The following is a 12,917-nucleotide window of genomic DNA, read 5'->3' as shown; positions in this document are numbered from 1 at the left end:
CTCTTGAATGAGTAGGTGTCCAAACTTTGACTGGTACTGTATATATATACACACAACCTATTTTTTCTTTACCTATCGAAATTGCTTCAATTGTGGTGCAAGCAATTCAATCTAAAAACCTGTTAATCAAGATATTACATTGGTTCTTTAACATGAAATAATGACTCCAAACACTTTCTTTACATAAGACTTTCACAGTAAAGGGACATGCCACAGCTGCTCTTTCGCGGTGTATGTCCATTAATATGTTATTAACATAGGCCTAAAATATGTGTCATAAAGATCGAGTGTTTTCTAACTACTTGCAAATTCGAGCATTTCTGCATCTCCCCGGTAGAAACGCACCTTTAACATTTCCTGGTTGTGAGCAAACCACAATATGCAGAATTTATAGCAATAGCAAACAACGTTGAGAATGGGTGTCAACAGGTAGCTAACGTTACTTGCTGGACCAACCACTCGTTCATAGTACATCAGCTTGCGAAGCACTATTTATTTTCGTGTCGACAACAACTGCAAAGTTTAGTCGTGAATTGGTGCTCAGTACCTTGGATGTGCAAACTACAAGCATGCACAGACTGCTGGGGTAACGTTTCATTGATTACCTTACTAAGGTGTCGAGTAGAGGTAAATTAGCTAATTTAACTAACTAGCGAACTACATTTGTTTATCTAAAGCAAAATCTAGCTTGCTCGCTTTCATAATACTCTGGCTAGACATTCCAAGGCAAATCAATGTAATTAGCCAGCTGCTATCTGGCAATGTGATTTGTTACGTTGCAAGATAACGTTAGCTATATTAGATTATGTTAGCTAAAGCCTACCGGACCATAACTAACCATTTGCTAGCTAGCCAACTAACTACTGCAGAGGCTAACGTGACTGGTCTATGTGTTCTATTTCCAGAGTCCGATACAATCAAGATCTGCAACAGCATCAACAGCAAGCTCAGCACCAGGAACTAGTGTTACGGCCCTACTACACTCCAGCCATCGGACGTCCGGCCTGCCATCAACCATTGAGGGAACGCTTCCTTTGAAATCAATGAAAGCTGCTATACTGCCCACGTTACGTCACACCCAATAGATAGATTAGCTGTCAACATCACAATAGTGATACGCTCGCTTTAAATGGGGCAGAAGTCCGTGTTGTTGTGATTCTGGATGGCCAGATAGCTAGCAAGAAAGACAAGAATCTACCATGTAGGGAATCGTAGGTGGCTCATTTCAGCTAGTTTTATCTTGTTCTTGATACTATGTCTTGTTTTGAAGTGTTTTGACTGATGTCACGTCTATGCTAACATGGCAAAACAATTGCTGGCCAGCTAACCAACAATTGTAACAATGTATTTGAGAGACAATAAGTGCTCATTGCGCAAATGTATTTATGTTTTCAATAAACATTGGAGACGAAATCTTTACATGTTGTCAACAATCTAAGACAACCCTGTCTATTTGGCCCCATAGCGCACGCGTTGGATTCTATCTTGTCTACAGCAGCGTCCACGGTCAAGAATCGAGGTTACAATTCTCGATGGATGACGCGTGCGTTCATTCTATCTTGTGAATGGAAAAAAATAGATTTTGGTTGGTTTCTGGTGTAGCAGATAGAACGTCACATTGATACAATGCTGATTGCAATGCGGGTAGTGTAGCTGACTTATAAGTCACCTTTGCTAAGTCTTTCCATGACTCAATGGTGAGCAAATACATATACTGGAGCTTGGCATCAACATGGTCCGTGTCTTGATGTCATAGTTGGTGTGTTTATAAGTAGGCTACAACTTCTGTTGTTCTCTCTGTATGGAGGCTTAGTTGATTGTTTATGCTTGAAGTCTAAATTGGAGAAAAGCAGAGTAAGGATGGGATGGTGTGGGTGACTGACTGGTGTCTGTTGGGGATGGGTATTGTGTGTGAAGGTTAGTATGCATGACTATTGACACAAGGGGGATAGGTATATATAGTACCTTGTTTCAGTGTGTATTGATGGGGACAAAGTAGTAAAATGTTGGCTAATCACTGACTACTGCTGATGATTACCTTGACACCAGTTTCAACCGTAGATTATTTAGACCCATTGGATGAGACTTTCAGCAGGGAACAAGTTCAAGATCAACATCATCTGACTCAGAAGAGACTGCACGGGGCTGGCAAGAGACAAAAAGTGTCTGAGTCCAAGGTCATGGAACTCATGAAGTTCTGCCAGACCAGCTGCCACAGCTGCCAGACCAGCTGCCAACACAAGATGAGGTTCACCAGCCGAAGAACATTTTGCCAACACCTCATACATATTCAGTTAGACTGATGTTGTAATGTAATATAGAACGTTGTTGCCCAACACTGGTCCTCAAGCACCCCCAACAGTACATGCTTGTATTTTAACCCTGGACAAGCACACCTGATTCAACTAATCATCAAGCCCTCAATGAGTTGAATGAGATGTGTTTGCCATGGGCTACAACAAAACTGTAATGTTGGGGGTACCCAAGGACCAGGGTTGGGAAACACTGATATAAAAAGCCTAGTATACTCACAACTGCATTGTAGTATAGATATTGCTAACTGTACATAATGGTGTTTTATATAATATTTGTTACAAGTGTACTGACAAGTGACTAAATGGTTCCAGCTGCATGAGAAACCAATAAAGTGTTGACTTCAACTTTTGGATCAATTTGTGATAGTCATTAAATGTATTTGGAAGTAACTAGCTACAATCTTAATGCTAAAACAAACAATGCAGGGAGTTGGTGTATCATTTCAACTTTAATTTGTTGGCAAGTAAACATGTTTAAAAAAAACTGTACATTACTCTGTCAATGCAGCAAATAAGTAGACAACTCAAAATGTATTGGTCACATACACATATTTAGAAGATGTTATTGCAGGTGTAGCGAAATGCTTGTGTTTCTAGCTCCACCAGTGCAGTAATATCTAACAATACACACAAATCTAAAAGTAAAAGGATGGAATTTAGAAATATAGTGCATTTGGAACATATTCAGACTCCTTGACTTTTTCCACATTTTGTTATGCTACAGCCTTGTTCTAAAATTGATTAAATTCCCCCCCCCCCCCCCCCCCCCATCAATTTACACACAATACCCCATAATGATAAAGCAAACAGATTCTGAATTTTACACATTTATTAATTAAATAAAAAACTGAAATATCACATTTACATACAGTAAGTATTCAGACCCTTTACTCAGTACTTTGTTGAAGCACCTTTGGCAGTGATTACAGCCTTGAATCTTCTTGGGTATGATGCTACAAGCTTGGCACACCTGTATTTGGGGAGTTTCTCCCATTCTTCTCTGCAGATCCTCTCAAGTTCTGTCAGGCTGTATGGGGAGCCTCATTGCACAGCTATTTTCAGGTCTCTCCAGAGATGTTCGATTGGTTTCAAGCCTGAGTGCTCTGGAGCAGGTTTTCATCAAGGATCTCTCTGTACTTTGCTCTGTTCATCTTTCCCTCGACCCTGACTAGTCTCCCAGTCCCTGGGACATCCCCACAGCATGATGCTGCCACCACCATGCCTCACCTTAGGGATGGTGCCAGGTCTCCACCAGACATGACGCTTGGCATTCAGGCCAAGAGTTCAATCTTGGTTTCATCAGACCAGAGAATCTTGTTTCTCATGGTCTGAGAGTCCTTTAGGTGCCTTTTTGGCAAACTCCAAGCGGGCTATCATGTGCCTTTTACTGAGGAGTGGCTTCCGTCTGGCCACTTTACCAGAAAGGCCTGAATGGTGGAGCGCTGCAGAGATGGTTGTCCTTCTGAAAGGTTCTCGCATCTCCAAAGAGGAACTCTGAAACTCTGTCAGAGTGACCATTGGGTTCTTGGTCACTTCCCTGAGGTGGTGCACTGTCAACTTTGGGACCTTGTATAGACAGGTGTGTGCCTTTCCAAATCATCTTTAATCAATTGAATTGACCACAGGTGGACTCCAATCAAACATCTTCAGGATGATCAATGGAAACATGATGCACCTGAGCTCAATTTCGAGTCTCATAGCAAAGGGTCTGAATACTTATGGAAATAAGGAATTTCTGTTTTCGTATGTATATATGTATGACATATATACAGTAGGAGGAAAATATACTACTATCGCCTATATTAAACACTACAGTTCTACTAAGAGAATACTTGCATATGGTGTGTTTGGGTGGTGGAGTTCGGAGCCACTTTGATACAATGGGATATTGTTGTTATGGGACTTTCCACATCTTCCCTTAAGTCATCAACTTCATTGTATCCAACAGACTGTCCATCATGTGAGGGATAAATTGCTTGAATGGCACCAACAACACACACAGGCAAGGGGATTCAATACCCTCTGCCTAGCTTCTCCACCGCGTAAAACAAACTCCAAAAATAATCTGTAAACCACCAATCTATTGTCTGTAAGAGAATGACAAAAACGCTATTAGACTTTCATGGACAATCGTTGTGTAATGACTGATTTCTTACTGTAACAGCATGGTGTAAAATATGAGACATCTCACAGACAAATGTGAGCTAGCTATTTAGCTACAGCACACAGGTATAGTTACTCCAAGACTAATCTGAGTCATAAAGCCAAAGTCATTCCTTTACTCTTCGTCATCACAATCAAAACATTTATCCAGTTTTGCTCCTAATGAGATGCACTGAGGCTAGCTATCTATAATGTTAGACTACAGTACATTTTGGGTGTAGCAAACAAAGCTAGCTAGCTCAACTTGGCTAGCTTGGCTTGTAAATGCTACTAGCAAGCCCCGTTATGGCCGAATCGATCACAAAATGATACTGTACTGAACAACACTGCCTTGTGTAAAAAGATTTTACATTGCCATCTAGCTACCGACAGCAAAACAACTTACTTGTTTGTCATTTGCCATCCTGGTCCAGCTGGTCTATGCTGCCGTCTCCAGTTGATCTGGGAAGTTCTGAAGGATGTCTCCAGCACCCCTCTATCCACGTGTGCATAGAAACATTGATGGTCTGTCACACACACACAATCCATGGGGTTTGCAGTGACCCTCTCCAGTAAGAACTGTCCGCGATCAAATTCATTGCAGCACAGGCTTATTTTTTCTGTCAGCATGGTTGGACAGCACCGGCAATTCAGCATTCACAACTCTATTTATCTCTCTCAACTCTGCTTCAGTATATTACAGCTCAAATGAATGGCACTATATGTCCCTATGTAAAATAAAATCAAAGACTGTTTTGTAGTCAAGCTCTTCTTGGAAAGAGGAATCATCAGAAGCAGCCATTGTAATTATTTAGCAATCTTGGATAGACGGTGCACGTTAACATGGCTCCTGTGAACCCGTAGAAACTAGTACTGCCCCTGTTTTGAAAAGCCTGCCTTTGAGGGTGGGAACACAATTGGACAAGGAACTAGGGCTACCGTCAGGTTGCAGTCTTTACAAAGCCAGGTAAAACGTGTCAACCTAGATATCCTGCAATGTCGTGGCATATAAGAACACCGTTGAGACAGGTCCAATGGCTATATTGAAGAAGGCCAACCATATCTACTCACTGCAAGCGTTTTTATCCCAATCGGTGAACACAAAGGCCACAATAATTTCTACAAAACTCGACCTCATTCCCTTTTAGATCAGACAGCAGGCTCAATCAACCGATGACGCAATTGGTTGACCTCTCCCAGCGTGAAAATAAACAAATACCACTATGGTACATAATTATGTCTGAAACACCTCTCATCAATCATAATTATGTAGGGAGACTGGAACAACACCCCAAATAATGTCTAACGGTGAAGTTTCACTTTATCTGGTTACAATATTGTAACCAAATGGTGACCATCTCATCAATGGAAACCTTCCCAGGCTCTTTAGTATCACAATACTTACACAGATGTACTGTAATTTAAGATTCCGTGCAGTCAGTGAACATTATAACAATAAAAAAAACATCTCAACAAAATACATTACCTGGAATGATATTCACTCTCAAGGGTGGCCAAACAATTAAGTGAAAGCCACCCCCCTTCAATAGGCCACGCCTTCATCTCTTCTGGTAGGCTGCCGCTGCTACATTGCACCCACCACTATTCAATGTGAATGCACATGAGGTGTTGAAAGTGTTATAGGCTTTGGGGTTTAGATTGATTTGGTTTTCGATGTTGGTTTTGTTTGGGTGTGGTTTGCCTTGATTGGAATCCTCCTCTTTGGTCAGGATGTGTTGCCCCTGTCGCCTGGTTAGTTAGTCGTTAGTTTCCCCTGTGCTGGCCCAGTGCTCCAGTTAGCATGAGAGATGTTGGAAGAGCGATACCACTAGCTCTTCCTTTTTAAGTTGAAGTCTTGTCTCACCTGCTTGGTTTGCTCCACGGTTATTTGCACTCCCCTACCTACGTTGGTGTGGGTTTTCTTTTCCTTTAGTTTCTGATATCAGGCAAATCTACTGGGTGTGTGTTAAGACCACATTAACACAAGTTTGCTTGGTCAGAATCCAGTCTGTAGGCACCCCCATGGATGCCTTTCAGAACCAATTTTAAACCCCCACCTGTTTCGTTCTGTTTTTCAACGTCATTTGGTTCCCTATTTCTGTTGAGCGACGATTTTTGGTTTCTTATTGGGGAACTTAACAAAAGCAATTTAGAAGCTTTCATTCAATGAAAAAAAAAAAACATTTATCTATACAGTATAGTTTAGACATAGCTGGAGATGATGTGTTACCTGTGTATGGTTAAGGGTCAGGTAAGGTAAGGGGTTATCTTGCCTGCGTAGAATAATAGTTAGGGTCAGGTAAGGTTATGGTGAAGTGTAGTCTTACCTGTGTAGGCCACGGTCAGAGCAGGGTTAGAGCTATGGTAAGGTTATGGTGAAGTGTAGTCTTACCTGCGTAGGCCACGGCCCCAGCAGGCTTAGGGTTAGAGTTAGGATCAGGTAAGGTTATGGTGAAGTGTAGTCTTACCTGCGTAGGCCTCTGTCCCAGCAGGCTTAAGGTTAGAGTTAGGATCAGGTAAGGTTATGGTGAAGTGTAGTCTTACCTGCGTAGGCCACGGTCCCAGCAGGGTCTGTTCGCAGTCTGGCCCTCAACGTCTGTCTCTGTGCCTCCGTAGGATTCAGTCCTAATGCATCCAGAGCCTGCCAACACACACACACAGAGTTTATACACACCGTATCAAAGACACACACCCTACCCTCACACATTTATACACACATGACTACACACACACAGAGTAGTAAACACACGCACACCTAGTGTGCTGAATGTGAATAGTGCCTATCGATTTTCCAATGATGTTGTGGGAGAGGGATTGGAGCAGCTTGAACAACATGCACCACAACGCGTGCGCACACACACACACACAGTAACATGCACATTGTCTTGACTGTACGCTCTTAGAAAAAAGGGTTCCAGGTAGAACCCTCTGTGAAAAGGGTTTTATGTGGAAGCCAAAAGGGTTTTACCTGGAACCAAAAATGGTTATTCTATGGGCACAGCCAAAGAATCCTTTTAGGTTCTAGATAGCACATTTTTTCTAAGAGTGTAGGTATCCATTTGATTAGACCAGAGCAAATGACTGGCCAGCAGCAGTAATGGCTTATTGAGCAATGCCTCTGCAGGGAGGGGTCAAAGTCAACACAATCATTACACTGCAATGACCCTAGCCATCAAACCACATCCATACTGTACACATACATCTACAGACACACCAAGACAATCACAAACATTCCTACACACATACTCACAAATCCTCAGGTACAGGCACATACAGTCATACCAGTGGAGGCTGCTGAGGGGAGGACGGCTCATAATAATGGCAGGAACAGAGCGAATGGAATGGTATCAAACACATAGACACTATGTGCTTGATACCATTACACACATTACATTCCAGCCATTACCACAAGCCCGTTAAGGTGCCACCAGCCTCCTGTGAGTTATACAGTTATTATTTGTTAAACAAAAGCTCTTTCTCTGAACTATTGTATTAGTATAACATCTTTATTTATGTGCATACACTATAGCTCATTGTTTGTCATTTTTATTTATAGTCTTTTTTGCTCTTTATCAAGGGTGCCAATCATTATGGACCTGACATTACAGTCCACCAATACACGCTAACAAATACACAAACTTCCACACACACACACACCTGCTCCAGCCTCTCCAGTTTGAGGCGACTGATGGAGCTGAGGGAGCACTTCCTGTGTGGTGTGTGCTGGATGCTGTTTGGCTGACAGGCAGGGTAGGATTCTGAGTATCGGGACACAGGTGAGGTGTTAATGTATCTCTTCTTTGACGTTTATGACTTATGTTTATTACATTTACATGAGAGAGAGAGAGAGAGAGAGAGAGAGAGAGAGAGAGAGAGAGAGAACAGGTCTGCGTTCAGTACATAAAAGTGTAATAGAACATTCAATTGAACGGAAACGTTACTGAACCAGTTGAAAAACGGGGAGGGGTTGGGTTATGGGTTCAAAATGCAGACCTGCTCTTTAAATGCATCACTCGTTGCTTCAAGCCACATCCCAGCACACCCACCAAAAGGAGCAAACGTATCTCAAAGTCTTTTCAGTACAACAAAGTTTGTGGAAAATGTGTTGTTCAGTTAAAAACGCTCAGCGATGTAGCAAACGTTTAAGTGAACTGAACGCACCCCAGGTGTAAACAGACAGTATCACAGAGTCTGGAGCGAGGCATAATTAGAGAGAAAGGCACAGAGGAGAAAAAGACAGAAAGAACGAGGGAGGAAATTACTATTCTGATGGACGGCTCTGCTTCACAGCTTTTCAAACCCCCACATTATATTTGTTAAAAATGTACCAAGCTCACGACATAGCAAGATGATAGACATATGCAGTCCTTTGTACAGTCCTCTGACAGACATACAGATATAGTCTTCTGTAGCTCTGTTGATAGAGCATGGCGTTTCCAACGCCAGGATAATGGGTTTGATTCCCGGGACCACCTGAACGTAAAATGTATGCAAACATGACTGTAAGTCACTTTGGATAAAAGCATCTGCTAAATAGCATATGTTGTTATTATTATTATAACAAATTGAAAGTTTGGAAGTGGTGAATCGAGGTAGTTCAGGTAATTAGTATAGGTAAAGAAGGTAGACAATGTATGTAAAACAGTTTTAAGTTACGTTGACAAATGCAGTAAACGTTTAAAATGTGTGCATAGGAGTCATATCTGATTAAATGGCTGCACCAACTGAACATTCACATTCTGGGCAACACTTGAAGGAAGCCTATCTGCCAATCATTCACATCTCTGTATCAACTGATCATTAACATGTTTAGCAACACAGAACATCCAGACAACATCACTCATCATACCAAAGCCGCTCAAAGAACATTATTCTGAGAAGGGATTCCATCCGGAAGATTACAGTGTCTTGTTTTTGACACCTCCAGGTCCAAGTGTGGGACGAAATGTCCCCTAGACTGTGTAGACTAGACATCCAAGGCCAGATTAGCCTTTTTCCACCTAATAGACATGTCTTGTTTTGACACATTCAGATGAAGCGTCTCCCGCCTCACTCGATCTCCTCCTTCCTGGCTGCACGCCACACCACGCTACATCTGTCCTACCAGTCTACACAGCCAAATCTCCAGTGTTAAAAAACAAACAGAGTTAAATCAACACTGAAAATGTTGAGTCTGTGGACCCATATAGGCACCGGAAGTGTTACATTAACACACTGCTAAGTGTAAAGCCTTATTCAAATAGTAACACTCTCAGTGTGAATTTGTTTTTCACTGGATAATTTGCTGTGTATCTTCTCTATGTACCAACGCAACAGTCTCTGATATATCTGATTTTGGGTTCCCAAATGGCTCCCTATTCCCTATATAGTGCATTACTTTTGACCAGGGCTCATATGGCCAACTCTAGAAGACAACATAGGGCATTATAGAGCAGAGTAGAATATACTTCATTTTCTCACAAGGGGGAACTTTGGTACCCCACATAACCTTACAGAATTGCTTTGAACTGCTTAGAGTGGTATAGAACAGAGTAGAGCAGAGTACATTTCTTTAGAACTGTACAACCCAGCTCAGTGAAGTAAAACTGCCTAGAACAATAACACAGAACAGATACACAACAACGCACAAAACAGTTGTGAACCCTTGAAATTACACAGAGACACACGTGGAGCGAGGTGTGCGTGTGAGCGTGACAAGATATCATGTTAGAACTGGTTTCAAATGTAGGTTTCAAGTATAGGTCACATCATTACTTGGGCTGGTTGTTTGCCTGACTCACTGACTGAGTTTATGACATGGCTCTGTCCTGTGGAGAGAGATAAGGGCTAAAAGGCACACCCTCATTTGACTATTATCTCTTCTTGACCACCTGCTGTGACCAGTTTCCCAGTATAGTTCACACCTGGAGGTGTGAGTCCCAAAGGGCACCCTATACCCTATGGGCCCTGGTCAAAATTAGTGCACTACATAGAGAATAGAGTGCCATTTGTGATGCATTCAAATTGTAGGTGTACTGTATGGGAGGGTGGGACTGGGACATGTCTTAAAGCCATGGGACACCATGTTCCCAAATGTACATCAACAACAAAGAAATGTCAGAATAGTTATATTAGCCCAGAGGCAAATGTGAAGGTGAGACAGAGAGGGAGGGAGAGAAGAAGAAATAAGGAGAGAGAGAGAGAGGCTGAGAGAAAGAAAGGCTAAGAGAGAGAGGCTGAGAGAGAGAGAGAGGCTGAGAGAGAAAGAGGCTGAGAGAGAGAGCAAGAGAGAGAGAGAAATAATTGGAGGAGCGAAAGAGAAAAACAGAGACAGAGACACAGAGATGATAGAGAAGTAGACAGATCTCACCAGGCTTGGCATCTGTGGTGCTGGGACTCTGACGGGGGGAGGAGACACACATCTGTTCTGTTCTCATTCGAACCTGCAGGACACAACCACACCAACCATTAATACTATGTAGGAGGAATAACCATATTCACAGAAGACTGGTGTGAGTGGGTGTGTGTGTTGAACTTGTGTTCGAGCCTCAGCCTCTAACTTGGCTAAGGTTGACAGATGGCAGAGTCTCGCTGGCGGGGTTGGGGGTGAAGGTGTTCTTGGGCACCACCAGGGGAACCCCAGGGAGGGCTGCAGGGAGTGTGGTTCTCCTGTGCTGGAGCAGTGATGCAGGGGGAGGCAGGGCCCCCAGCACAGCCATGGTCTCTCTCCTGATGGGGGGCACTGCGGGGGCTCCGCTGACTGGGCCCTGGGGGGTGATAGGGCTCTGGGGGCCACTGCTGGAGGAAGCAGAGCTGGAGGAAGACCTGTGTCTCATAAACGCTATCTCCACCGTAGGGTCTGGTCTGAAGAAGGACAGAGAAATGAGAATGGATTGGCATAATTATAAAGTAGTAAATATGGATACATCCCAAATGGCACTATTTTTTACCAGGGCCCATAGGGATCAAGTCAAAAGTGGTGCGCTATTTAAAGAATAGGGTGCCATGAACGCATCCTAGGTTACAGTTCACACAATTACTACAGTAGATATGTTTACTCTTCTTCTACTGTATCTTTATACAGGAACCCCTTGAAAACAAGGTGGTAGACCTTAGGAGGTTTATCCTGTCAATACATATTCAGGTAAAGTCATACAGGTGCGCCCCACCTGAGTTTGGTGCGTGTCAGGATACTTCTAGCCTCCTCATAGGTCACTCCAACTAACGACTCCTTATTAATCGACACCAGCTGATCTCCTGGCTGTAGTCTACCGTCCTGGAATGTAGATAGAGAATATCATTAGCCTATAGTTTGACTATAATAAACATGGTCATTGTCAGTTGAACCAACACATATTTTTCCTGTCTCACACTTTGTCTTCCCACAAAACCCCATGTAAAAACCCATGAATAACACCTGATTCCCCCTGTATCAAAAGGTAAACATAGTGACAAGTCACCCTCTGGCAGTCTCCTCCAGGTATTATTTCCTGAATCAACACCATTGGTCCCTCGGCTCGGTTAGCTCCGCCTTTTATGATGAGGCCCAGGCCTGTTCCCTTTGAGATGCATATCAACTGAATGACGCTGTCGAGAGAGCGAGAGACAGAGAGAGAGAGAGAGAGGTATATAATAGGGCAGGGAAAGAGAGAAAGATAGAAAGGGGAAGTCAGGGAGAGAGGAAGAGGAAGTGAGAGTGTGCAGTATATCTCAGACTAGCACACAGACTGTGAGCATGATTAAATAAACACACAAAAACACATCGGTTTCATTCAGGCTGTCCCTGAACAAATCTCTCTTCCTTTGTATTTGTATCTTTCTCTATCTCTCTCCTTCTATACATGTGAGGGTTTCTCTTCTGTCAGAGAGCAACGTGACTGTTCAGCATCATGCACACATTCAATATATTGTTTTGTGTTACACAACTAGATCTTATATAAAAGGATATCAAGGATAAACTGTTACAACCTTTCAATCTATCTTAGTGACACAAGGACATCAGGGATATATAACCTGGCCATATATCTATCTGGTTCTCTGGAAAAAATCTTCTGTCTGGATTTTAAATTATGAGGACAAACAGACAGTGACAACAAGTTCAATATTCCCGGTGCTTCAACTGTCTCGTTCTATTTCTGCCTGACACTTACTTGTTGAAGACGTGCTGTGTAGGGGTTGTGTTCGGGTTCGATGTGTAGGGGGGCCCAGTGGTATAGAGGGGTCCAGGGGTGTAAGGGGGTCCTGTGACCCCCTCTTTAGGGCTGAGGAGCTGGCTGGTGGGACTGGTAGATCTGGAGGAGGAAGAGGAGGAGGCCGTGTCTGTCTTGCCTCCTGGGGGGGAAGAGAGAGAGCGAGAGAGAAGAGGTTTGTTACTTCCGATCGATGACATACATTGGTACAGGAGCCAATAATGAATCACACATTGTGAGGTGTAAAAACAGGTCTTTTGATTAGCATAGAGAAACACCTACACACGTTAGC

At 42.9% G+C, this 12,917-nt stretch overlaps 1 protein-coding gene and 1 long non-coding RNA gene across 4 annotated transcripts; one reads left to right on the top strand and one right to left on the bottom strand.

The window, feature by feature from the left end:
- Positions 1 to 295: 295 nt before the first annotated feature.
- LOC110502766 lies at positions 296 to 2,668 on the top strand. Of its 2 annotated transcripts, none has more exons than XR_002470374.2 (2): positions 296 to 586; positions 906 to 2,668. It is a non-coding gene; the product is annotated as an uncharacterized LOC110502766 (long non-coding RNA). The 2 variants fall into 2 exon arrangements; XR_005039269.1 differs by having other exon boundaries at positions 296 to 627.
- Positions 2,669 to 3,992: 1,324 nt separating this feature from the next.
- On the bottom strand, positions 3,993 to 11,914 carry stxbp4 (syntaxin binding protein 4). Of its 2 annotated transcripts, XM_036960781.1 has the most exons (8): positions 11,854 to 11,914; positions 11,606 to 11,712; positions 10,997 to 11,300; positions 10,807 to 10,879; positions 8,115 to 8,215; positions 7,002 to 7,098; positions 4,864 to 4,953; positions 3,993 to 4,402 (listed from the first exon to the last, which is right to left on the bottom strand). In XM_036960781.1, the coding sequence occupies exons 3-7, from the start codon at positions 11,270 to 11,272 to the stop codon at positions 4,871 to 4,873; spliced, it is 630 nt and encodes a 209-aa protein (XP_036816676.1). In that variant the 5' UTR covers positions 11,273 to 11,300; positions 11,606 to 11,712; positions 11,854 to 11,914; the 3' UTR covers positions 3,993 to 4,402; positions 4,864 to 4,870. The 2 variants fall into 2 exon arrangements, with proteins under 2 accessions (XP_036816676.1, XP_036816677.1); XM_036960782.1 differs by having other exon boundaries at positions 11,606 to 11,886.
- Between the last annotated feature and the right edge of the window lie 1,003 nt (positions 11,915 to 12,917).

Source organism: Oncorhynchus mykiss, chromosome 23 (assembly GCF_013265735.2).
Source record: "Oncorhynchus mykiss isolate Arlee chromosome 23, USDA_OmykA_1.1, whole genome shotgun sequence".
Classification (NCBI taxonomy): domain Eukaryota; kingdom Metazoa; phylum Chordata; class Actinopteri; order Salmoniformes; family Salmonidae; genus Oncorhynchus; species Oncorhynchus mykiss.
The sequence above is the reverse complement of the archived record's forward strand: the minus strand, read 5'-3'. Positions and strand labels throughout refer to the sequence as shown.